General features: G+C 41.3%; 1 protein-coding gene and 1 pseudogene across 3 annotated transcripts in view; one reads left to right on the top strand and one right to left on the bottom strand.

The window, feature by feature from the left end:
- Positions 1 to 5954: 5954 nt before the first annotated feature.
- CDH8 (cadherin 8) overlaps positions 5955 to 25020 on the top strand; it is a 435918-nt gene continuing 416852 nt past the window's right edge. Inside the window, exons 1-2 of one of the 2 annotated variants that reach the window (XM_053603259.1) lie at positions 5955 to 6700; positions 24070 to 24520. In XM_053603259.1, coding sequence (XP_053459234.1) covers positions 24269 to 24520 — 252 coding nt within the window. In that variant the 5' untranslated portion in view covers positions 5955 to 6700; positions 24070 to 24268. The remainder of the gene's footprint in view (positions 6701 to 24069; positions 24521 to 25020) is intronic. The other variant, XM_053603265.1, reaches the window with a different exon arrangement.
- On the bottom strand, positions 17570 to 20599 carry LOC128594448 (C-1-tetrahydrofolate synthase, cytoplasmic-like; annotated as a pseudogene). Its single transcript, XR_008382559.1, has one exon. The product of XR_008382559.1 is annotated as a C-1-tetrahydrofolate synthase, cytoplasmic-like (transcript).

The raw sequence follows: 25020 nt of genomic DNA, 5'->3' as shown, positions 1-25020 counted from the left end.
CTTCTCTGAGCCTCCATTTTCTCATACTTTAAAGGATACAAACAATAGCTGCCATTCATAGCCTTAATAAGCGAGTAGGCTAATGGGGCACATTATAATATGTTAGCTTGCCTTCCTCTTGACTGGCCCTTTAAAGTATCTTAGCTATGAGGATATTGACAAAACACAATGCTGCATGATAATCAGATTATTAGTAAAAAAAATCTATCTCCAAGTTGTATAACAGGTGTCTAGATATATTGCCTACCATCTGAACAGATGCTAGTGCATAAGTTTGTTTACAGGTATTTCCTCCTCTCTCAGAGACTAAGGGTGTAGTGGGTGGCGTTTGGGTGAGTAAAATTACCTTCTGTTATTGTTAGTTTTAAAATTTAGGAAGATATGCCCAAATGTATGTCTTGCAGAAAATTTTCTTTACCATTTAGCTGTATTTATTCATACACAGACATGTTTGCATAAACACGTACATTTTTCTTCTGCAAATATTCTCTCCCATTTTATACCATTCCAAGTCTCTTAAGTAAATCCACTATTTACAATAGAGCCATTTTGATGGCATGTTTATGAAAATACAGATCCTAATCACAGTTTCCCTATGGACTACCAAGAAGAATTTGAAACCCTGTTAGGAGTTGCAAGATAAAAGGGGAATTCAACTGCACATCAAATTTCATCTGAGGAACTGAAATTGTTTTATGAACTTCACTTAGGTCTCAAACCACTCCCCTGAGGTAGGAAAGAAGTATCATGTACTTTTATGGAGACACAAACTTAAAACCCGTGGAGAGGTTAATCATTTTGCATCAAAAGCCTTAGAGCTAGTCCATGATGGAGTTAGAAACAAAACAGAATTTCTTCCTAGGGAGCAACTTACCTTCTTTTATTTGCCTGATTATGAGAGTGTATGAAACTTCCAGAAAATTATGATGAATGTTCAAAAGAAACCCCTGAGAAAGGATTAGCATTTGTTTCCCAGTTTAGTAAATGAGTGATTTGTTTTTCACGCAAAAGCAACAGTACCTTTTTTTGTTTTGCTAAACACTTAGGTGGAAATGATCCCTTTGAGGAAGGAGAAAAGAAGAGCAGAGCAATTCGGGAACCAGGATAGCAATTGGTAGAATATTTCTTTCTGTTTCTTCTTTTCTACTCCTTGTACATAGCAACCTGCACAGATATTGCACGCTAGAGGGCACTTGAGGTAGAAGAAAAAAGCCTCCACATCCACTCTAACGGGACCAGCTGCCCGTGCAGGCACAAGACGGCAACCTGAAAGCAGCTCCCTGATTCCACATGGCAGCCTCTTTAATAAAAGAACAAACACACAGACAAAAAATCCTTGGCATTACACAGCTTGACTAATAAAAGCAGCCTGTTCGCGTTTTCAGTAATGTAATTTCCTTTCAATTTCTCATAGTATTTGTTGACTGCATATATATGTGGTCTCCCTAATAACCAACTTCATAACAACCAATCGGAACTATAAACTCCATTCTGTGCATAAGAAAAGAACTGTTTTGCCTTCCCCTCCAGACATCTGCACTCTCCTAAACATATGGAATAATATATTAGCATAAGTGCTCAAATTCAAATAATTGTAATCTGAATCAAACTTAATATCAACTATGTTGAATTATTATGTTTTAATATTAGGTACAATCTGTTAGACTAAGTGTTAGTGTTCTTGGGTGGGCCTATCTCCTTTCATCTGTTTCTTCTTGTTCTTGTTTCTCATCTTCTTTTTTTATTTAGAACACAATGTGAAGTATTTTTTAATTTTTTCCTCTTCTTGGCTCCTAAGTTAAACTAGAGTGGTCTAGAATCTTAATCTGGTTGTCTTTTTTCAAGGAAAGAAAGAAACAGAAATAAAAACTAAAATGCTAAGCATGCAGTCAACAAAACCTGGGCTGGTTTATGTGATAGCTTTGTACCAGTCCCCTTAAATCTGTCTACCCACCACTCACCCCCAGTTTCTGTTTAGAAGCTGAACTGGAGCTTATCTCTTTTCTAGCACCTGGAAAGATGGGAGATAATGCCATTTTGAAAACCTTTTCCGAAATGCTCTCAGCACAGATGTGGTTTTCAGAAAGTGTTTACACCTCCATTTACTGAAAATATAATGAAAAGCTCAAGATTAGTAATTATAGTCAATATTCAGGGATACAGGCCTAATTTCAGGACAGCTATAGCCAGAAGCCAAGAAATGTAGAGCATAACAACTCTGAATAGCAAGTTCAATGATGACTTTACCCCAAGAATACATAACCACTTGTAAGGAAATCAGTTTAGTTTTCCAAACCCATAATAAACATTGGTGAAATAATCAAATGGTAAGTTGAGTGTACTTATACATTTTTCCTTTATTATTTTATTTTTAAGATAGTTTTGTCTTAAAGCAGAATATTCCACAACAAAACAACAAATATTAATATAATGCACTATTTTAATGTTTTCTTATCTCATTTTTATATACGTAACATGAGACAAGAATTGCCAAATGCAGTGATTTCTCCAACTTTAACAAGCAACAGAATACCCTGGGGATATTTGTTAAAATCCATATTTCTGAGCCACACTCAGATTCAGGGCCCAACAATTTGCATTTCTAACAAATCCCCAGAGGATACTGAGGCAAGAGTTGGTCCCAGCATTGCAGGTTGAGAACCACTGGCCTGAATAAATAATTGCTCACATTTACTTAATGTAAGCACCATCAAAACTTTTCATGATTTTAGCAAGAGTATGGTTTAGAATGAATGATGCCATGGCACTCTACCAAGGGCAACAAAGTGAGTCTCAAAAAAAAAAAAAAAGAACTGTTTGCCAATCATAATGTAAATTCTTTGTACTCATATACACAGCCACTCAATCAGCATTGTTATACATCTCAGGTCCCACTGTCAGTTAAAAATAATTTCTCAGGGGTAGCTGTGAAATCAAAAGAAACTACAAACTATTGGAATTAAAAATTCTGTAAAAAAAAAAAACTATTATGAATTTATCTAAACATTTACAAACTTTTCAAAATTGCTTTATTTTTATTCTTGTAATTTACACTTTGGTGTTGGAATTTTAAAGTATATTTACATTTCTTATGCCTACAGCCAGAGTAGTTACATATTACTTACCTTCTCCCCACTACTTAAAATAAAGGACGTGGTTTCAGATCTCTTTATCCTAATGAAATGTGGAAAAGGACTATGCATTCCTGAAAATTATTAGGTATTAATTAGTGTTACATTTATGATTTAGCCTTCTTCATATGTCAGATTCTTGATGTTTTTATTTTAAATGATAATAACCCTGGCAAGGTATCACACTGCAAAACTCCTTCACACTCCTTAAGGAGATATTCCATGAATTCATCAATTTGTCTAAATTTAAAAGCAACCTAATAATCCTGAAAGTTATCAGTAATCATACCATAGTAAGTACATTTTTTGTTTTGTTTTCAGTTTGTTTCTTTTAGTTTTAATTGTGTACTGAAAAATGGAGAATGGAATATATTTATTATCTGCTGCATTAAAATGCAATCTTGCATTTTATGCATATTTTAGTGCAGCAAATAATAAATAAGTTCCACTCTTCCATTTCCTGTTTCAGCTAGAGAAGCGGAAGTCTTTCTAGCATTCTCAGCCTCTTCCAAGGCCCTGCTTCCTACAAGCCAGCTGACTCCTCACTGCAACTAACTGGCCACTTTGTCAAAATTATGACGAATATTTTAGCGATAGTAAAAAAGAAGTGTGTCTTTTATTACATGGATTCTCTTTCCATCTCATTCACTCTCAAGTCCAGTAGACTCCTCTGCAAAATTGTCTGCCTGTCTCCAAGACCCAGGCTGGAGACATCCTGCCCTATCCCACCTTTATGCATCAGACAGCCAAGGCTATTCTGAATGCAGTTTTTCCTTCTTCCCCCAACTCCTTCTCAAATTATATTCCTGTCCTATCAGATGATTCCTCACCCCCCTCCCACAAAACCCCACAAGACATGCAATTTCAGTCACATTCAAAAAAAGCCTATGGAGATAGTCCTCTTCCTGCTAGAAGGTTGTTAACTCTGAAGATGACAAAATAAAACATCTTTTTAATGGGGTAAGGCTCTCACCATTGTGATGTTAAACTGTATCATATTAAGAATGGCTGGAATTGTTAAAGACCAAAAACCTTTTCTTTCAGCATCCTGATTATTTTAGAAATATCCTTACAGGACTTTTTTTTTTTGGCCAGGGCTAGGGTTTGAACTCGCCACCTCTGGCATATGGGACCGGCGCCCTACTCCTTGAGCCACAGGTGCCGCCCCTTACTGGACTTTTTAACATCCTAATCCTCTTTCACACTGCTTAATCATCCAGACCTCTCTTAAGAATTAGTTAGGAAATTCCTAATTCCATGCTTTGAGCAAAGATTAGCAGGTATAGATAGGGTTACTTTGAATTTCAAGAGGGCCAAATTTCATTGAAGACAATGTATGTAACTGCTTTAAAAGTAAATATGGGTAAAGAGAATCGAAACAAATTCATCCTATCCCAAGGGACCATTAGATTCTGATTCTCTTTACTTGGTTACCATAGTATTTGCTTGCTTGTGTTTTGTTTTTCCTTTCTGAAAATGAGATTTGAGGATGTTGTCTCTTTAACATTCTGGCTTCCTTCTGAGATGAGTTTGTTACTTGTCACAGTCCCCAGGTTGCTGTTGTGCATGACCTAGGTGTAAGAAGGTACCCCGAGGAAAGGTTCAAACTATCTGTTCAAAGTGAAGATGAATGTCTGAAAATTAAGCACAACCCCAAATGTGATCTATTTCTTTGTCCACTTCGGACTGTCTGGTCTAGCAGCAGTTATAATTTGATTGAGGTTTGACTGCTGTTTCTTTTTCAAGACAGAATTAGCCAATTCCAATACCCTGTAAGCAGACATGGTCTGGGAAGAGAACAAACAGCTCCTTAGTGATGGCCTGTGTGTGTGTGTGTGTGTGTGACCTCCGGGTTCTCCTCACCTTCTCCTCTCTGAAATAATTCACTAAGTTTCTTGCTCATGACAGCTAGAATGTGAAACAGATACCAGACCTTCAGTCAATAATCTTTTCGGTATTTTCACAATGGGGTGTTAGATGCAGCACAAAAAATGTCAAATTTCCATGAATATTATAAGCATATTGTGCCTGTTTTCTCATTCTGTTCACTCTGTCTCATTAATTTGAGTCAGACGGTACAATCTCTACAGACCGTGTGTCTGGTCCTTTGCCCTCCCCGCTTCTGTTTCCACTCCGCCCCCAGATGGTAAAATCCACTCTCAGAGCTCAGGTCTTGTGCAGGCAGGGAAAGGACTAAATCCGGGTCTCCTGTGGAGGGGAATTTGAAAAAACAAAGGTAAGGATTAGTCTATCTCATGTCTCACTAATTTTATTAAAAGGTGATCACAGCAGCTGGATATTTCTCCATGGTAGCCTCAGAGATGAAAATAGAAGAAATCTGGACCTCAGATTCATGACGCCTTCTTCTGGCACCCGCTCGACTCCGGGGTGACCATTTCTCAAGATCTGAGCGCGGTCTGACCGAGGGCTTGAAGGGACCAGGGACAGGGCATCTATTGTGTAGGCAGGAGATCAGGGCACACGGAGAAGACAAGGCAGAGTGATTCCTCCTCTTGTCTTCCAAGCAAGTTCTGCTCTTCCCCCCTACACCGACTCACCACGCGCCCCTCCTAGCTGGCCCTGATCCCATCTCGCCAAAGTAGCACTAAGACATTAGGAATGAGCTCTACTGTGCGACCACGATTGCACATACAGACTCTAACCCCAGCCCCAGAGTACTGGCAAGGGACGCAATATCTCCCTATTCTGTGCGCAAGAGGTCCTTGCCATAAAAAGGAGGTGAATTGCTGGCGCGCACCCCTTTGCCCTGTCGTGTCCTCTTCCTGTCACAGACAGCAGCTGTGAGTCACTGAGACGCTTTTCAAGATAACGCCAGCCGCGGGGCTCAGGTGCGACCTGGAGAGAGAGCGCTCGCGGTACCTCCTCCGCAGCCCGGCAGCTTCTGCCGCCTGTTATCCGGGAGCTTGGCCCTCAGTCGGCTGCGCGCACCGCGCCGAAGGGCGCATCTTCACCCAGTGGCTCCGGCGGCGGAGACGCGCGGGGCGTGCTTGGGAGCGAGGAGCAAAAAGTTGTGCGCCCACTTGGTGGGGGAAAGAGAGCGAACCAGCGAGCGCAAGGCAGCTCAGGGGGAAGGCGGGGAGGGGGCGGGGTGGGGGACCGCTTACAATACATGAATTTTCAAGTGGTAGACCTGCCTCTGCGCTCTACCCAATAAGATCCGTCAGGGGAGGCACCCGGCTCACTTTTCCACATCACTTCACAGTTACATTTGGCAGGCAGGCGGGCTCGCACGCCGGAGCGCTCAGCCCAGAATTAGTGGATTTATTTAGACTCTCCCTGCCTCCTCGAATCTCCGCCACCGCCACCGATTTGTGCGTGGACGGCAGCATCAACCCACCAGCCGCACTTTGGGCTGCGGACACCCAGAGCCCAGCGTCCCTGCCCAGCGTCTCCGCACCAGCTCCGAGAGGCATGAACGGAATCCGGAGGCGCCCGCCCAGCGCTCAGGGACCGGTGGGCGCTCCTAGCCCTCGGGAGCCGACCCCGAGCCCCTCCAGCCATTTGTGAACCAGAAGGCTTGAAATTCGCTACCGCAGAGCCCCATAAAAGTAAGTGACTTCCCTAACCCCCGTTTCCGTTTTTCTCTACGCTCTAAGGACCCCAAGGGACCGTTTCTTGTAGAAATTCCCATGCTCCTTCGGACACCTGGCGCGCACCTCCCTCCTAGGTGGTGGATGCGGGTTTCTAGCGCAGGCACCGGCTCAGCTGCGTCTTCTTTCGCGGTAGCTATGATTGATGTGTACCCTCAGGGTTTTGCCTGGCGGTTTTTGCAAACTGCTCTGACAACAGATCCTGGGGGTAGCCAGCTCCAGGCTGTGCCCCTCCAGTATTTCTGCCGGTCTCCCTCCCTGCGGTCGCCTGGTGATTTCGCCTCCTCCCAGCACAGGCGCTGCTGCAGCCGAGCGCCTTCACTGCGGGGTCCGTGCGGTGAATGGGAAGCACCCGTTGCCTCCTGTGAGAAGGGTGCAGCTGAAAAGGAGAGGAGGCGAAGGGGCCGGAGGTGCCCTAACGCTGTTTCTCTGCGCCGCCTCCTCTCCAAGGCGAGGGAGGCCGACCCCCGCGATGGGGCTGCGGGCCAAGGTTCAGCGGCGAAAGCCCCAGCGCGAGGCTTTCCCACAAGTGGCTGCTCCAGCCTGGGTGGCGCGGTGCCTGCTGCAAACTTGCCGGGTTCCCGAGCCTCGCAGTCGGTGTCCTGCGCTCACAGAGGCCCCGGAGCTGGAAGCTGCTCCGTAGCTCCGCTCTCTGGGACTGCAGAGTCGCGGAGCTGCTCTTTCGGTCTTCTCTCGGCTCCTCTTCCGAGAACCCTTGGGGGCGGCCGCGCCCCTGGAAGGACTGGAGGAGAAGGGGTCCCTCCCTTGGGTTCTCCTCCTGCTTAACAGGTTCATAAGGACCTACTCCCGTTCTCCCAGGCTCCAACCGAAGCTGGGAAACAGTGAAAAACTGCCGCCTCCAAAGCTGGTGCCAACAGGTACCCACAGTTTCCTCCTCTTTTCTCTCGCCAACACCAAAGCCGCCCCCCTCCCCACTCAATCTGGCAGAAACCTCAAAGTTTTGGAGTCTCTGACTCTTCCCCGCAGGCACCCAGCCTCAGTAAGCTGAGGACTAGCCCTGTGCCTCCGCGAGGGGAAATGGCAGCTGTTTGCTTGGGTTGCTAAATGTAAGAAATCAAACAACATTAATTGTTTATTGTTGCAAACACACAACATTAGTTCGCAATGGAAAATCAGTCTGGCAGCTGCTCACTTCAGCTCCAATTAAAGGATAGCGTTTGTAACTGAGCAAGCCAGAGGGGGGAAAGGTCCTTTCAACTTTACCACCCTTCCTGAAGATTCCACCAGAGTTTCCTCCTTAGGAGGCACGATCCGACCATCCCTCAGAGCGCCCTTGCTGCTAATCAGATCTGCTGCGTTCTTTCCCTGGGCTTCGAGGTATTTGGGAGCTGACAAAGGGAGCAGGGACGCTGGAGGAGGTATGTGGGAGTAGTGCCCTCGCGGTTATCGGCACCTGCGCGAAGCACATCGAGGGACTGGGGCTGGCTGGGGGCCTTTGGAAGCCCCAGTCCTTTCTATAACGCTCCCGACCAGCCATCTCAAAGGTTAAAAACCCTCCCGGACTGTCACTTTCGGTTTTATTATAGAAGCTTTCCAACTAGAAAACTCTATGTGGGAAAGAGATATTTATGTAAGATTGGAGAGTGGGAATTTCCATCCATTCAGCCTCCTTGCAGTACCTCACTGCATGCAAAGTGAGCCCTGTCGTTCCTGCTAAATAGCGCCGAAATCCCTGCCTCGCTGCGGCTTTTCATCAACTGTCCAGTTCTGCGGGGATGTCATCCGGAGTGTGTGTGAGTGCGTGTGTGTGAGTGTGTGTGTATGTGTGTGTGTGTAGGGGCTTCTGCTAAGAGTACTGATACCTTTGAAGGATGTTCTCTAGGGGTTACACTATTTTTCCCTCAAAGGGAGTTTCTATAACCATCATGTCCAGACATGTTTTTCCACTTCTCTGAGTGCTGTGGCTGAAAGAAATTCTAGGATCATCCCCTTTATTAAACACTAATTCCGATAATATTGTGTAATTGTTTAGAAGATTTGAAGCTCCCTGTCCCATGGTTATTTCATGATGGAGCAGTTCCAAGATTTTAAATCATCATATATATATATATTTTTTTTTTTCTGGACTCTGAATAGAGTGAGGAGTTGAGGAAAATCCCTTCTGAAAACACAGAGAGGAGCCTTCTCAGCAATTTCAGAAATTGCTTCACTCAGGGCTGTTCAATGGCAGTTCATCTTCCTTATTCTGATCCCCGGACCACCCAAATGAGTGTCAGAGGATCCTGACCATCTCAAATAGGCTGAATACTGTAGAGGAACTGGGCAAGTTTCTCTGAAATTTGTGCTGTAACACTGTCATTCAAACTTTTTACTCTGTCCCCTCTGCAAATTAGATCTTATATGTCTGATTACTATTTCTATTAGAGAACAACGTGTCTGCTTTGTAATTTACAATTTCGTAAAGCCCTCAAAACTACAGATGGACATATCTCTGCACCCAAGACTCTGTAACATTTCTTGGATTCATTTCTGGGGTCAGGAACACATTTCTTGAGTTCTTGAAGCTGTTATGAATTTTGCTGAAGAACAGACAATTTTATAGCAGCCCTCAGTAGAATAGAGGCTCCATTTGCCTGCTGTACACATATCAGCTCTGAAGGGAAGAAGTCCTTACCCTGGGAAATAAGTTTATTTGGGTATCATGAATAACAGTGGTTAGCACAGTATTCATTCATAGCAACCCCTCGATTAGCACTGAAGACAATTTAAGTGGCCGATGGCAGCATGATCTGTGTAAAACAAAACAAAACTAACAGTCCATAAAACATGCTCAGCAGGATGGAAGTCACCACTTAAGGCATTCATAAAGACTGTTATGTGAATACACTCATGATGTAACATTTGCCTGAAATTATGCACAGATTTAAGGTCTCACGCTCCCCGTTAGCTCGGAGGATCAGAATGTTGGAGCAAAGCAAAGAAGCTACAAAGAATGAGGACATAATGATTCTATCCAAGAAATAGATGGGCTTTGCTTTCCAAGTTTTTTTCATTGTTTATTGGTGGGGGAAAAGGAACCTGCACATATTGAAAAGTTAGAATCCGCATGTTTACAACTGTTCAGAAAACCTTGTCAATATAAGTAAACTAATGCCGAAAAGAAAAAAATTAGAAACTTCATTATTTTTCTACTCAGGATGATACACCTCACAGCTTTTAAAAACCTCCCAATATGAGCAGGTTTTTCATGCAAAACTAAAATATTCCAATGGATAAAGTGACATTCAATTTATATTTCCAACCACACTTTTCTGGTCTCTTTGCAAACTTTTGTGTTTGGCAAATCAAGGAACAAGCATCACCAGAGTAACCTTTCAACTTCAGATGTAATTTAAGTCTCAAGATTTCTTTCTTGAAAATATTTTGCTCAGTGGTACTGCTAATATGAGTTTCAGTCATTTTATATTTGTTACAAAGTTATTTAAGGAAAAATACAAGGAAAAATACAGTTTTATTTATTTTTTTAGCATTGTTGGTATTCATAAATGAAATAAACTAACATTATTTTTTAATTTAGGAAAAGGCTAGTAACTGTGGTGTGTCTCAGACCTGTTACAGGGGCAGAAATGAACCAGTGTTAATTCTTGTTGCTGTGTATGATGTGTTGTGTACACACACAGAGCTTACTTTTTGAAAATGTGCCTAGATAATTAACACTTATTAGTTTCAAATCAGATTTTTATCACATTCTCTTTGGCATTTCATCTGCCTTAGATTATTTGATATGCCTTCCTTGTTACTTGGATTTGTATATCGATCAGCCTTTAAAAAAATGTTATTAGTGGTGCTGAGAATGGTCCCCAATTTAATACATGTATATTTATGAAGTAGGATAATTTATTTGATGGACGAAGGCCATCACTTGATTTAGCAGGGTTTAATTAACCAAAGGGCTATAAGTTGTTTCTCATTTCATTCCCACAGAAAGTTATGATGCTAATCTATTTCTGCTGAATTATTGGTTCCTGTCTCTGGGACCTGTTTCAGATGTAGCCATGAGGAGAAAATTAGTTGAACCCAGCAACTTCAAAAGGTCAGAACAGAAATAAGTTCAAGAGATGCCATTTAGCTTCTTCTCCCATACGTTGCTGCTAACTGAATCTCCATTGCTTCTTCGTAGTAAAGTACCAAGGCCAATACTATTTCCTTTTTCTATCAAGTCCCAAGCTTTTATTTCCTGAGTTTTAAATGTCATGTTCTAGTCCCTATCAAAAACAGCACCCACCTTTCTGCCTTTAAATGTCTTTTTTGTTGTGAGAAGGTACAGATACATGTATGTGATTCTCTGCATCTCTTTAAAAAGTATCGTAAATAAATAACATTCATATTTAAAACTTTCAAACACTTTCCTTCCCTCCTCCCCTGCCAACGACAGTTCCAAATGCTAGAAGGATGTTTGGTCCAGGGCTAAGCAGTGAGTTATTGCTAAGTAAACGTTTATTTAATGCGTTAACACACTAGCAAGGATTGTGCCCCACCCCTTTACTATGGCATTTTCAATGAAAGGAAAGGAGAGAGATAACCATATCCTCATGTGTGAAGTCCAATATTGTGACTTATCTACCACAATTTTCTTTACAAAAATTTCATGATCCTCCTAAGTTTATTTTTAGACACAGCATTTTACATTTATTTTTCAAAGTCAATTTTATCCATGTTCTACAAAGCATACTTCTTCCCCCCACAATCATTTTTAAGTGCTATGAGAATATTAAAAATTGACGTAATTCACCTTTGTAAAAATGAGAATGCTTCAAAGACTAGACTTGTATCAAAGAATGGTATTAAACCGTATGTGATGCAAATTATATTTTACTGGGAAAGATGTGTTAATTGTGGAATTGTTGCATGTTTAACTCAGTCCTGAGACCTTTTTCTTATTGAGAATGTATAAAAAATAACCTAGGATGAACTTATTTTTAAGCTTGCATAAAAAATAAACGAAGGTGAACTTACTTCCTCTCTTCCTCCTGCTCTCCCTTATTTCCCTTTAATAAATTTTAAAATTACAGTGCTGGTATGTCTTAGAAGACAATTCCATACTCCTTTGTATTGATTTTAATCAGCAGGATACCTGGCTGTCAAAGGGAAAAAAAAAACATGATAAGGTACTTCTGTGGATATGTATCGCTATTTTGGGGATGTTGACTATATTGCAAAAGAACATTAAATGGAATCTTCTTAATATTTTTATATACATAAAGTAAAAATGATATAGTATATGTAAATTCTATTAGCAGTTAGAAAGATATTTTCCATGCCTTCTTTCTGCATAAAATGTGATTATTTGATGTCTGATGTGACAAAAATAATATAAAATAGGTAGATGGGGAAGTTATGTAAATATCATAAGGAATTCATTCCTTTTTAATATATATGCAATATCATCTCCAAAATTTGATTTAAAAATTATGAAGGCATATTTCATTCTTTATTAGTATATTGCTGTTTGAGTTTGGCAAACAGAATTTAACTTCATGCGTAACAATTCCCATCTTCAAAATGGGGATGCTTAGAAAAATGGAAAAAAATGTTTATTCACATTTGTTTTGATCAGAGTAGGAAAACACACTTATCTTAGTTTTGTCTTTGAGTTTCACTAAAATGTAGTAGCTTAAAATAGTGTGGCTTTTTAGAATCTGTATAATTTCCCTAATTTTCTGGAGCTATACATTCTGGGTTGTACCTCAATATTATTTTTGTCAAATGAATGCTTGTTATATTTCTATCTACTCATACAACATCTGTGTCCATAATTCAGGTTAACAGAATCAGTGGTTGAAGTTTTTGAACATAGAAGAATGACAGAAAGCTGCACTTGTAAACATAGTTACTATATACCACATATACTCTGGCAGAATCTTGAAAACTTACATTAGGATTCATTTCAATTTTAGTATAACAGACTCTGTAGGCCTGGTCATGTGATATCAATGATTTTAACCATTTCCACATTTCTTAAGTGAGAAGAGAAAGCTTTTCATTTCTAAGCATCATCAATAGTGCTAAAGTTCCCTGGAATAAATAGAAAAACTCTGTTGAATATTTTCAGCAGAAGAAACAACCTGGACCTGATCTCTAATGATCACGATCTTTTCTGAGGTTCCTTCTGCGTAGTGTGTAGATATCACCTTGGCCTCATCTTAGAATTAGTAGGGGCTGTCCAGTTGCAGTATTGTCACGAGAAGGTAGATGATTGTGGAATGCAATAAAATGTCTTGTACTTTGCCCTCTCAGCAGAAAATAGTGGTGGACAGTACCAAGTCTTTTTCAAAATTATTTAAAATTATAATTTAAAACTTTTAAATTCTTTATTCTCCTTTTTTTTTTCTTTCCTCATGCTACCTTTCCATGCCCTGTCTATAGAAAGGCGAGACACAATTGACTCTGGAGAGTAAAAATACAGCCCTTCAGAAGCCTAATAAAACATGTGAAGTCATTATTTTACTTTTGTATGTTAGCTGTGGGTAGAGAGAGTTATTCACAAAATGCATTTTTACACATATTATATCCATCAATGGCATTTATATGCCATTATTTTTTTTAAGTAAGAGTTACAATTTTACTTAATACGTCTACATAGAACATTGGAATTTTCCCCATGGATGTATACAGCAAGATATTAAAATATTTTTTAAAAGATAATCAACATTTTTTGTTAAGTACTAGGAACATTCACTAAATAGTAACTATTAGTGCTGTATTGACAGAGAGTTTATCTTATTTAATTTTGTCCTCAATCCTTCAAGAAAGTTCATACTTAAACACAGCGTCAGTTTCCTCTTCTTGCACAAGTGAGATAAATTTGCCCAGTTCACTTATTTTACGAACAGTAGAGCTATGATTCACCTACTGTCTGACTGCAGCATCAGTGCCCTGATCACCTTTCTCCTGTGCCTCCTGACAGTTCAGCTGTTATTTCAAGGTTGATAAAGGTAAGATTGATTCTGATTAGATTCTGTGATTCTAATAAAGGGCCGGCATAAATTGTTTTCATTTTCTAGATCTTCAGCTATTAATTAAGGCCTGCTAATTTGGCTCACACTTGTAATCCTAGCACTCCGGGAGGCTGGTGCTGAGATGGGAGGATCCCTTGAGCTCAGGAGTTCAGTTCAAGACCAGCCTGGGCAAGAGTGAGGCAACAGTGAATTAGCCAGGCATTGTGGCAGGTGCCTGTAGTCCCAGCTACGTGGGTGGCTGAGGCAGGAGGATCACTTGAACCCAGGGTCTGAGGTTGCTGTGGGCTAGACTCATGCCACAACACTCTAGCCTGTGCAACGGAATGAGATTCTATCACAAACAAACAAACAAACAAAAAAAAATTAAAGACAACCAAAGATATGGCTGTTAAATAAAGCAGAAGGGTTCAAATGAAGTCTTGAAAAATGACTTTCTGACACCACTTTGTCTGCAATAGCAAAAGAGATGCAGGACTTACATTCATCTTTTGGGGATTATTTCTATACACTTTTAACTTTTAAAAAGCCCAACAGAATAGACGCATCATTAACATTTTAACTAAACTTATCATTCCAAGAAAGTTTTTTTAGGTCTGGGCCTAAAACATTAGAAAAGGGGTCTTATTTTGATTTTCTTATCTTTGTCAGAGGCTTAGTCACCATTTTCTGAAATATCTGTAACAGAAAACTTCTATGTGAAGGACAAATTTCTGACTCTATCTTGGGGAAGGAGGAGGAATAGGTATTTGTCAATTGATTTTTGTCAAGGTAACCAGCAATTGTAGAATTTAAAGAAAACGAAAGATTCAGGTAGAAAAGAATAACATGTTGATAACAAAGCAGAAAGTATGTTCAACGAGAATCATTGTGATAAAACGGGCAAACAATAAAACAGACAAACAATGTGCTTTTGGACAGAATGATTTCTGGGTAAGTGTATGGCACAATGCCAAAGAAAGATGAGCCAGAAGGGTTGTGGCTCAAGGAGGGAATACCCAAATAAATAAATTCGTGTGTGTATGTACAAGTACATAAAATATTTCACACTTTTTTTCTGCCAGGAGAACGTTGTCAGGGAATTCTAAAGCCTCTAGGAAAACCCATCTTCTTCTATCATGTGTGTTTGAATGCATGCAAACATGGTGCTTCTCTATAACCCAAGGACTTCCCTGCTTGTCAGGCTCCAGCCACCTAAGGTTGGCCCACACACTGAATCACATCTCCTGTGTTCCTGAAATACCACTTTGAATTCAATATGCATTTACTTATTTTGAAGCAGGCTGCTAATGGCTCTAACTTCAAGGTCAGAAATGCTTTTAATAGAAACTCACTGGTCCTGTGTGTCATTTTTGCTTTCATGAAATATCGTAGCCACTAAACCCAGTGGATAATAGAAGCATCATTTCCTGTCAACCACAATAATCTGCTAGCTTGAGTCCTAAAGTGTCTGTAAAAGTCTGCTTTTGTTTTAGACTTTACCTATCAACATGTGGCTCATCATTTTGAACTTTAGTCCACGTTATTATAAAATGGACAGTATAATTCCTTTTCGCATAACAACTTACATAAAGAATTGACCGAGTTCACCTTAAAGTAATGTTAGAATCAGCAGAGTGGGATCTAGGCTGTGATTAGAATTATCCGTAAATGTGAGAAGACAAATTATAAGAATTTTGCCTAAGGAAAAATACCTTCTAATGAGGGGGGATTCTAAAGACTTTCTTATACATAAGATTTCCAAAGAGATTGCAAAATCTCTTCCTCTCACTCTCTGGGTGTAAATCAACGCAAGAGCATTATAATAAAGTGGATTACTGGCCAGACGTCCATACTGTGGTTGGAAAATGTAAAAATAAATTGATTTTTTACCCCAGCTTTACAACTTCGCTCAATTTCTTCTTCCTTGCATAAAGTTAAGCAGTTTGTGTTTGCAGTTACTACTCACAATATTTATTAATTCTGATAACACTGCCATAACATTGGGTTGCATATCAAAAATTTCTACAAAGCTATTCTCTGATGTTTTAAGAGGACAACATTAGCTCTTGACCCGTGGCCGAAGTGCAAGCATGAAAAGGGTATAGCTATAAATGTCACAGTAGAATCCCATTTTTTTTAATAAGTGGCGGGATCACCTTGAAGAGCACCTCTCAACACTCAGTCATAGTATGTGAACAACACAATGGTTAGCTGGAAAGATATCCCGGTGTCACATATGAAATAGATACCAGGGTGGTGAGAGTATTAACACATTATACAAAAATCTGGTGTATGTGTTTACTCCTGAGTGTTGAGGAATGGTAAGTAGTCCATGGCATGGCATGAAATGACACTGGAGAGGAATTGACTCCCGCCACAGCCTTGAGTCCTCCAGGGCATGTCAAGGAGGTCTGAGCTGGGGACTAGTCTCCTTGCCTCCTACTCGCTTCTCAGAGTATGGTCCTGAGATCAGCGTCACCCACACTGAAGGAGAGGTTATAAGAAATGCAGGATCTCAAGTCCCACTTTAGATTAAGCGAATCATAATCTGAATTTAACAAGATTTCTGGGTGATTTGTACACATATTAATATTAGAACACTCTTCCATGATGTACTAGAATTGACTCTCTTGACTGGGCTGTAACAGATAGATGATCGTCACATTTTCAGTGACTGCTAGAACCAGTTAATGGCCACACTGGAAGCTTGAAATTGGTCATGGTGGAAGTATTTATATCATGGAAATCAGAAAACATTGCCAATGAGGGTTTTTTTGTTATCGTTCGTTTTTGCTTTCGGAGAACCGTTATTAAATATTTACCAGTCTGCCTTTAACTGTTTCCGGTGTTTTAATGAAGAGGTTGACCTCTGACTTGGATAGTATTTAGTTTAGTGAAAATGAAACATGGTTTGAAACACTAACATCTTATACCTTCATTTAGTTATCTCTAAGTGGAAATGATGATAATAAAGTAATGGTAACACTGACAGGGTTATTTGGAAGAATAGATAACAACGTGTGTGTGTGTGTGTGTGTGTGTCTATCTGTCTATACTTCTCTACGATTTAATATTATGAATGTGAAGTATTCACTATTAATCTGGTAATTTTAAAGTTATACCCATTATGCCAAATAATATTGGCTTTCCATTTTAAAATAACTATTCCAAAAACCAAATCTTTTACAGTAAAATATAAGTAATAATATAGTGACTTAGGAACTTGGCAAAATTTAAGGAGGTGGCATATGAGTGTTTCAGTTGCTAGAAGCCCAGTGCAGGGAGGGGTGGCAGGGCTGACTTAACATGCATGAAGAAGGGTTTCTACTGAGTCGGACTAATTTCTTCCAAGGGTTTTTCCACTGACAGCAGGGAATTGGTAAAATCACTGCCCACTTCTCTGAAAATTGAGTAATGCTTGAGCGACACTCATTTGTCTCCCACATCCTCTTAAGGGTGGCCAGACCTTTGGAGAAATCAAACATATCCTCCTTTTTGCAAAGAACTGGCAGAAAGAGGGTAATGTACACAACATGTACTCTATGGAGACCATAAGTTGTGTGAATTTGGTGGTTAGAGAGAAGGATGAAGTGAGGATGGACTGGATGATCTTGCCAGTAATAATTTGAAAACAACCTTAGATACTGATTCACTCAGAGATCCTGGGCCATCTCCTTGTCCATTGGTGGACTGAAAAGTTCTCTCACACATACACCTTCCTTGATTGGCCAATTTCTTCTCAGTATTTACATGACACCTCCTCCAGGAAGCTGCCTCTTCATCTTCTAATTTTTTTTTTTTTTTTTTTTTTGCAAAATTATTTCCTTTTATTCTGTGGAACATCACTAGAGTAAATAGAAATGTGCATGATTTATGTTAATTTATACATGATGATGGGAATAAAGGGTGAAGAAAGGCTTCTGGAGAAACTCCCACTATTTCAGAAGATCTTCAGGGAAGAGGGCTGATTTCTTTTGACTAACTCCAGTGGGTCTGAAGAAACACTGGCCTAACTTTCAAAGTGGCTTCTTGAAGACGAATTGATCTATTTAGAACAGTCCATTCACCTGTTCAGTTTCAGGGTCCAAATCAATATCATGAAAATAGGGCCGGGTAGGGAGTCCAGGCATCGTGTTCATCCTTCCTACTAATGGATACAGAAAACCAGCTCCAACGCTGGCCCGGATGTCTCGAATGGGCAGGACGAAGCCTGTAGGCACACCTTTTGGCTCAGGGTTATGAGACAAGGACAAGTGTGTCTTGGCCATGCAGATGGGTAGATTCCCAAAGCCCTGCTTTGTGTAGACTTCAGCTTTGTGCTGAGCTTCAGGGAACAATTCAATGTCATCTGCGCATAGATCCCATAGATCTTCTGTGCAATGATCCTGATTATCCTCACCTGGGAGCTAGAGGTCATAAAGGTGTCGGCAGCTGCTGGATACCTCTGCTGCTCTCTGGACAGAGAGAGCCAGGGCAAAGGCTCCCTTGCCCCCTTCCACCCAGTGAGTGCACTTCACGGCATCAAAAGCTCCATGCTCTCTGGCAAGGTGGCTGATGAGGTCCAGCTCAGCCTCTGTATCTGTCTTGAATACATTCACAGCCACTACAACTGCAACTCCAAACATTCTGGCATTTTCAATTTGTTTCTTCAAGTTACTGAAGCCTTTTTCAACCAGCTCTAGATTCTCCTCTGTGTAAGCCTTGGGAAGAGGCAGTCCAGCAGTGACCGTGGGGCCACCCCCATGTATTTTAAGAGCCCTGACAGTGGCAATGAGCACGACCACGTGAGGATGGAGACCAGAGTACTGGCATTTAATGATAAAAAACTTTTCCATTCCAATGTCTGCCCCAAATCCTGCTTCAGTCACTACAAACCCTTCTGGGCCTACAAGTTTGAGTGCAATCCAGTCTGCAAAAATAGAGGAATTTCCATGTGCAATGTTGGCAGATGGGCCGGCATGGACGAATACTGGGGTGCCCTCTAATGTCTGCATGGATTAGGCTTGATGGCATCCTTCATCAGCACTGTCAACGCACCACTCACGCCCAGATGGTCGGTACTGATGGGCTCCCCTTTTTTGCAGGATGCCACCACCATTTTTCCCAGTCTTTCTCTCATGTCTTCCAGAGAACTGGTGAGAGCCAGGACAGCCATGATTTCACTGGCCACAGAAATATCAAACTGAGCCATCCGTGTGTGCCCTTTCTCTGTGGAAGCCTGTCCAATTGTGATCTTCCTCGGGAATCTATCGTTGGTATCCAACACTCTTTGCCAAGTTATGGTTTCTGGATCAATATCCAATCTTGCAAATCTGTTTATCTCTTCATCTGTCAGTGTGGTGGGGTTAGTCTTTTCAATGCCTAGTCTCCTTAACCTTTGGATTTGGATATCAGAGAACTTTCTCATTCCATTTACTGACGGCACCAAACGATTAAAGAGAGCCTTGTCAGTTTGAGTCAGTTCATGGAATATTCAGGCATCTATGGCTGCAGCAATGAGGTTGTTAGCTGCAGTGATGGCATGGATGTCACCAGTGAGATGGAGATTAAACTCTGCCATAGGAACAACCTGAAAGTAGCCACCTCCTGTGGCACCACCTTTTATTCCAAAGGTGGGGCCCTGAGAAGGCTGTTGCACACACACAAAGACGTTCTGGAAAAGATGGGCGCCCAGGGCTTCCACCAGCCCGATTGTGGTTGTGCTTTTCCCTTCTCCCAGGGGCGTTGGGGTTATTCCAGTCACTACCACATATTTCCCATCCGGCTGGTGTTTCAGGTGTTCTAGTGCTGACAGCAGAACTTTGGCCTTTGTCTCACCATACAATTCCACCTTTTTGGCCAGCAGCCCAATTTCTCGAGCCAGCTTACCAATGGGCTTTGGTTTGCAAGATCGTGATATATCAATGTCACTTGGAACAGGTGTCTTAAGGTCAAGTTTGTTGTACTGAATTCTCCACTTTCCTGGCCTAAATTTCTCTAGGAAATGCATTGCACTCTCCATTGTGCTCTGCATCAGCATTGCCACCGTCATGGGCCCGACACCGCCAGGAACAGGAGTGATGAAGCCTGTCCTTTCTCTGGCCTCGCTGTATGTCACATCGCCCACAACCCTTTTCCCATTTGGTTTTGTATCATCTGGGACATAATTGATCCCACAGTTGAGGACTATGGCCCCAGGTTTGATCCATTCCCCTTTCACCATTTCAGGCTGACCTGTTGCCACCACCAGGATGTCACCTTTATTTATCTCCTCGTCCAAATTGGCAGTCTTGGAATGGCAGGTGGTCACTGGCATTGTTCCACAGAAGCAAGTCATGCATTGGGGCTCCAACTATTTTACTGCGCCCAACCACCACAGCATGCCTGTCAGCAATCTGCACTCCTGTCTCTTTGATGAGTTCCAAGCATCCTTTGGGCGTACAAGGAATGAAACGGTCATTTGGGTCACCCCTAGCAAGTTTCCCAGCACTGAAAGTTGTCAACCCATCCACATCCTTTTCAGGGGTGCTAGCCTTGACTACTGCTTCCATGTTAATGGAGTACTCAGAATCCAGAGGTAGCTGTATTATGACTCCATGTACAGTAGAGTCGTCATTCAAAGATGTAATGCACTTTAATACCTCATATTCTGTGGCCGTTCTTGGCAATTTAATGTGAATGGTTTTGATCCCAATCTCTTCAGAAGCCTTCAGCTTCACATTTATATAAAGATTGGAATCATCTCTGTCGCCAACCTGTAAAATTGCCAGGTCTGGAGTGAAACCCGGTACTTGCTCCTTCATCTGAGCAAGTTGCTTCTTCAGTTTCTTCCTTATTTGTGCGGAGACCACCTTACCGCTCAGGACTGCTGCTGGTGCCATAATCTTTATTAGTCCCGGGCCCACGATGAACACCACTGAAATCGAGGTTCCACATCCTCTGCCACCGCGGGGGGCACCCAATCTACGTGGTTAGGGAACTGCCTACTTACCTTCTAATTTTTGTTTTTAGAAATATTGTCCTCCTGTGTCACCAGACTGGAGTGCAGCTTATGGCAGCCTCAAGCTCCTGGACCTCAGTGATCCTCCCACCCCAGCCTCCAGGGTAGCTGGAGCTGCAGGCACAGGCCATTATGACAGACTAATTTAAAATTTTTTTTGTAGAGATGGGGTCTTAATATGCTGCCTGTGCTAGTCTTGCAAGTGATCTTCCTATCTTGGCCTGGAAAAGTTGTGGGATTATAGGTACAAGCTATTATCGCAGCCTAGTAAGGACGCATTCTTTAATGCTGCCAGGATGAGTGGCATACCCATTCCTCTGTCTTATAACTTTCTAAGAGTAAGTTTCACTTTGTCTTTTCTAGTTAGAGTCTTTGCTTCTTGAATCAGTTTGCCTTTCTATCTCTGGCGCCTGACACATAGCACATGCTAATCAGATATTTCTGTAACGAGAGGAAGGGTTGTATTCAGAAGGTGAATTTTGTTGTTACATTATCTAGATTCAAATTATGTTTCTGCTCCTCCCTGGAGATGTTCCTTAGGCAAGTTATTTAATTCTTCTTTGCCTAAGTTTTGAACACAAGACAAGGCATTACAAGCTTTATCTGAAATATAAATATTGCATTAATGGATACTATTTGTAGCTATACACATGTTTCCTTATTTATTAATCTACTCATTTTGACTAATGAAGCTATGCCCTTGCATAACACTGGCTCAGAGTCTATTATGACATTTTACGTGGTTCTGTCTAGTTCAAGTAGGCTACCCATCAGATCACATTCCGTCCTGAGTGCCCCTTGGTAGTTTCCATGAAAGAAGTGTCTATTTTACAATAAATTTAAATGAGGATGAAACTGTCTTGCCCCAGAATCACTAAAAACAAAGCAGATGCCAGAGTCTACTCGAAGAGCATTTGGCACAGTTCTAAAGAACAGTACGTGCTAGCCAGCCCTGACTGCTTGACCAGGAGTATCTCCTATGGTCCTCAAAATAGACCTCGTAAGTAGGATATATTACCATTGTTGTTAATTGTTCCCCAGTTATACAACTGGTAAGTGTAAGGATTAGGATCTAAACTCCACACGGACCTACACTAGAGGTCATTCTCAGAGCCATCTCGATGTTCTGCCATCAGGAAAAAAGTGTCTGTGGCTTTTTTATGCACTCAGACATGACCGACCATGGAGCTGAATATATTTGGACAGGTTAAGTCCTTTTTTGCTAAGAATTGTTTCTGCTGAGGCTCATGACTAGAACGAGTCTCACTGGGTGTGCAAAGTGGACCAGCCCTTCCATCACCAAAACCATCCTTGCCCTCCATGTGCCACCTGAGAGATCTCTGAGCACCTTGTACCTCTCCTGCTTGTACCTTGCCTGCTTTCCCTGCAGAGGACACAGGGCTTCACTATTGGTTCATTCCTTTGACTTTTTTAACCAAAGTCTCTACAGGACCAGGACCATGTCATCACTACCCTTACTGACTGTCTTAAGATAAACCACATGGATTCCAGTTTAGTGAGTGCTTTCCATGTTCTGGCAGCATGGTACATGGGTCTCGTTCCTGAGCCATGCCACTGCCCTGTTCAGTAGGAATTAGTATTAGTTCCACTTTGCAAGAGAGAAAACTGAAGCTCAGAGAACTTGAGTATACTTGTCCCTCATTACAGAGACAGCAAGTGACATGAGAGGAGATTAAAGCCAGGTGTATCTGTCTCTAGAAGAGGCGCTCTCCAGCACAACACAGTCCTCTTTCAGTGCCATCCACCACCACGTGTCTAAGAGAGCACAGGGCACATTACAGATGTGCTATAAATGCTATTAAAGTAAATAAGTGGGTTGACCATTCAGAAAGATACAAATGCTTGTGGATTATCTTGTTGTGACTTTTTGAATTGTGTTTTCTTTTAGTTTTGAAGCATGTAAAGTTGTGCCCTCACACTGGGATGAAAGAAAGTCTTAGGGGAAATCTTGTAAGGGAAGACTTGATTTCTCTGAATGAACTGCAATTCCACGGAAAGGGGAGGACATTGTTCTGAATTCATTTTCTCTGAGTTGGTTCCCTACTGAAAGCTGATTGTCCCTTCAGTTTCCAAAGCAACTGCTGCCTGGTGTGGTTCCCCTATGTACTCATTCATCAGGGTAGGGTCCTTGTGAGGACAAAGTACTAGTGCTGAGCTGAACACAGGCAAAGGATGACATGCAGAGAGATTCCACTGGCCGTCTTGTTCCACCAGAGCCTGACTGTGTTTGTGTTAGCAGCATCTGCCCCTTTTAGCTGCCTTCACTGAGGCCACTCCCCAGCCTGGCCAGTCTAAATGACTTTCCCCATTTCCCATTCCAAATCAGAACAGAACCAGAGACATGTAGGTGAAAGGTCCCCTACCTTATTATGAATTCCCTGAACCAAACTATTCCGGATAGTGTCCTGAGGAATTATTTTCCCATTTGATCTAATTCAGCAAGACTTCTCTCTGAGATCTATAGTGAACATTATTTCTTTAAAAATAATTTTTTTGAGAGGGACGGAACACGTTTTGCCACACTGAAGGTAAGCAAAAAATGTATTTGACACCTCAGGTAATGGGGATTTCTTTTTGTTTTTTTTTTTTTTTCCTCTCCATCCCTTTCTGAATCTCTTCAAATGAAAGTTGTATTTTTACCATATTTTATTCCCAAAGGAGCTTTTTATAATTGAAATCTCCTGTTCAACTGTGCATTTAGAATGGGAACCCTGACACTGTCCTGATTATAGCACACAAGCTGGACATTACAGAATTTCTCTCTGGGAGCAGTCTAATTTCATTCAGTCATTATTAGCATCATGGCAAAGAATTGCATTATGTACACTGAACTGGACAATCCCCTTTTTACTGTAAAGATTGGAGAAATTCCCTCTACCACTTTCTATTTGCAATGAAAAAATGTTATTCATTAAGCTAATATCTTCGCAGAGTTTAGCATATAATGAACTGAAACCTTTCTTTGAACGGGCTAAAAAAAGAGACTAAGAAACGGTTTGCAGTCTGTTTTATAAGAGAGCTGCATTAGCACACATCCCAACTTGAATTATAACAGAAAAGGATATAAGGAAAGAGAGAAGGCAGGATGCCTGTGAAGAAGGAAGGAAAGGAGGGAAAAGATATGTTTTATTACTCAAAGCAGTTTTAGTAAGCATCATAGCTGCAGAATGAAACCTTAAAATCTAAATAAAGCTTAAAAATAAGAGAACTTATTAGCCTACTCATTCTGATTCTTCAGATCCAGTCTTTCAACTTCAGAGTTTGGGAAGTACCTACTGTTGTTCACTCAGGTGCTTTGGAAAAGCAGTGATTTTATTTTAAAACCTGTTTCAGTGGACCCTTATCTTTCCTCCTCCTTGTTTTTGCAGGAAGTTTCAATGAAAAGAAAAGCCAGTGGATTGTGGTCCTAGAAAAGCCGTTTAGATGATGCCTGTTTCCCGTGCCGTAGACACGTGGCAGAGCTGTGAGTAAACGCCCGGCACTGCTTGATAAATTGGATGGCTGCAGATTGGAGACAAAAAAAATAATTGTCTCATTTTCGTGGTGATTTGCTTAACTGGTGGGACCATGCCAGAACGGCTAGCGGAAATGCTCTCGGATCTCTGGACTCCATTAATAATATTATGGATTACTCTTCCCCCTTGCATTTACACGGCTCCCGTGAATCAGTCTCAAGTTTTAATGAGTGGATCCCCTTTGGAACTAAACAGGCTGGGTGAAGAACAGCGGATTTTGAATCGCTCCAAAAGAGGCTGGGTTTGGAATCAAATGTTTGTCCTGGAAGAGTTTTCTGGACCTGAACCAATTCTTGTTGGCCGGGTAAGCTTTGTTTTTAAGATCTCAATTTTAGGGTCCATTCATGGTCTTTAGATGTCTCACAGCAGACTCCTCACAGTGGTTACCATATTTAGCTGTGAATCCTTGACACTGGATTCGTTAGCCAGATGACCTGTTGGTTCCTTGGGGAATATGAATATTCTCAGGTAACAGTCTAAAATGGTCTTTTGGGGGAAAGCTCTTCCTTCCATCTCTTCCACCTGCTACAGATGAAATACAGAAATACTTGTGGAATGCATAAACAAATAAGCTTTTCTTTCTCATTCACACGAGAGCTCTCTGTGCCCAATCTTTTCTCTAGTTTATAGTCCTTAGAAGAGTTATGCATTTTTTTGCTGTGTTTTATTTCCTGCAACTTCAATTACTAAGATGTTATTTTTGTTTTGTTACATTTTGAGGTCGTCTAAATATCTCCAGTTACAGGTAGACATTTTTCCCTTTTTGCTTTTCATCGTCAGTTGTTTCAATCATTAACCTAGATA

The sequence above is a fragment of the Nycticebus coucang genome, chromosome 2, assembly GCF_027406575.1.
Source record: "Nycticebus coucang isolate mNycCou1 chromosome 2, mNycCou1.pri, whole genome shotgun sequence".
Lineage (NCBI taxonomy): Eukaryota > Metazoa > Chordata > Mammalia > Primates > Lorisidae > Nycticebus > Nycticebus coucang.
The sequence above is the reverse complement of the archived record's forward strand: the minus strand, read 5'-3'. Positions and strand labels throughout refer to the sequence as shown.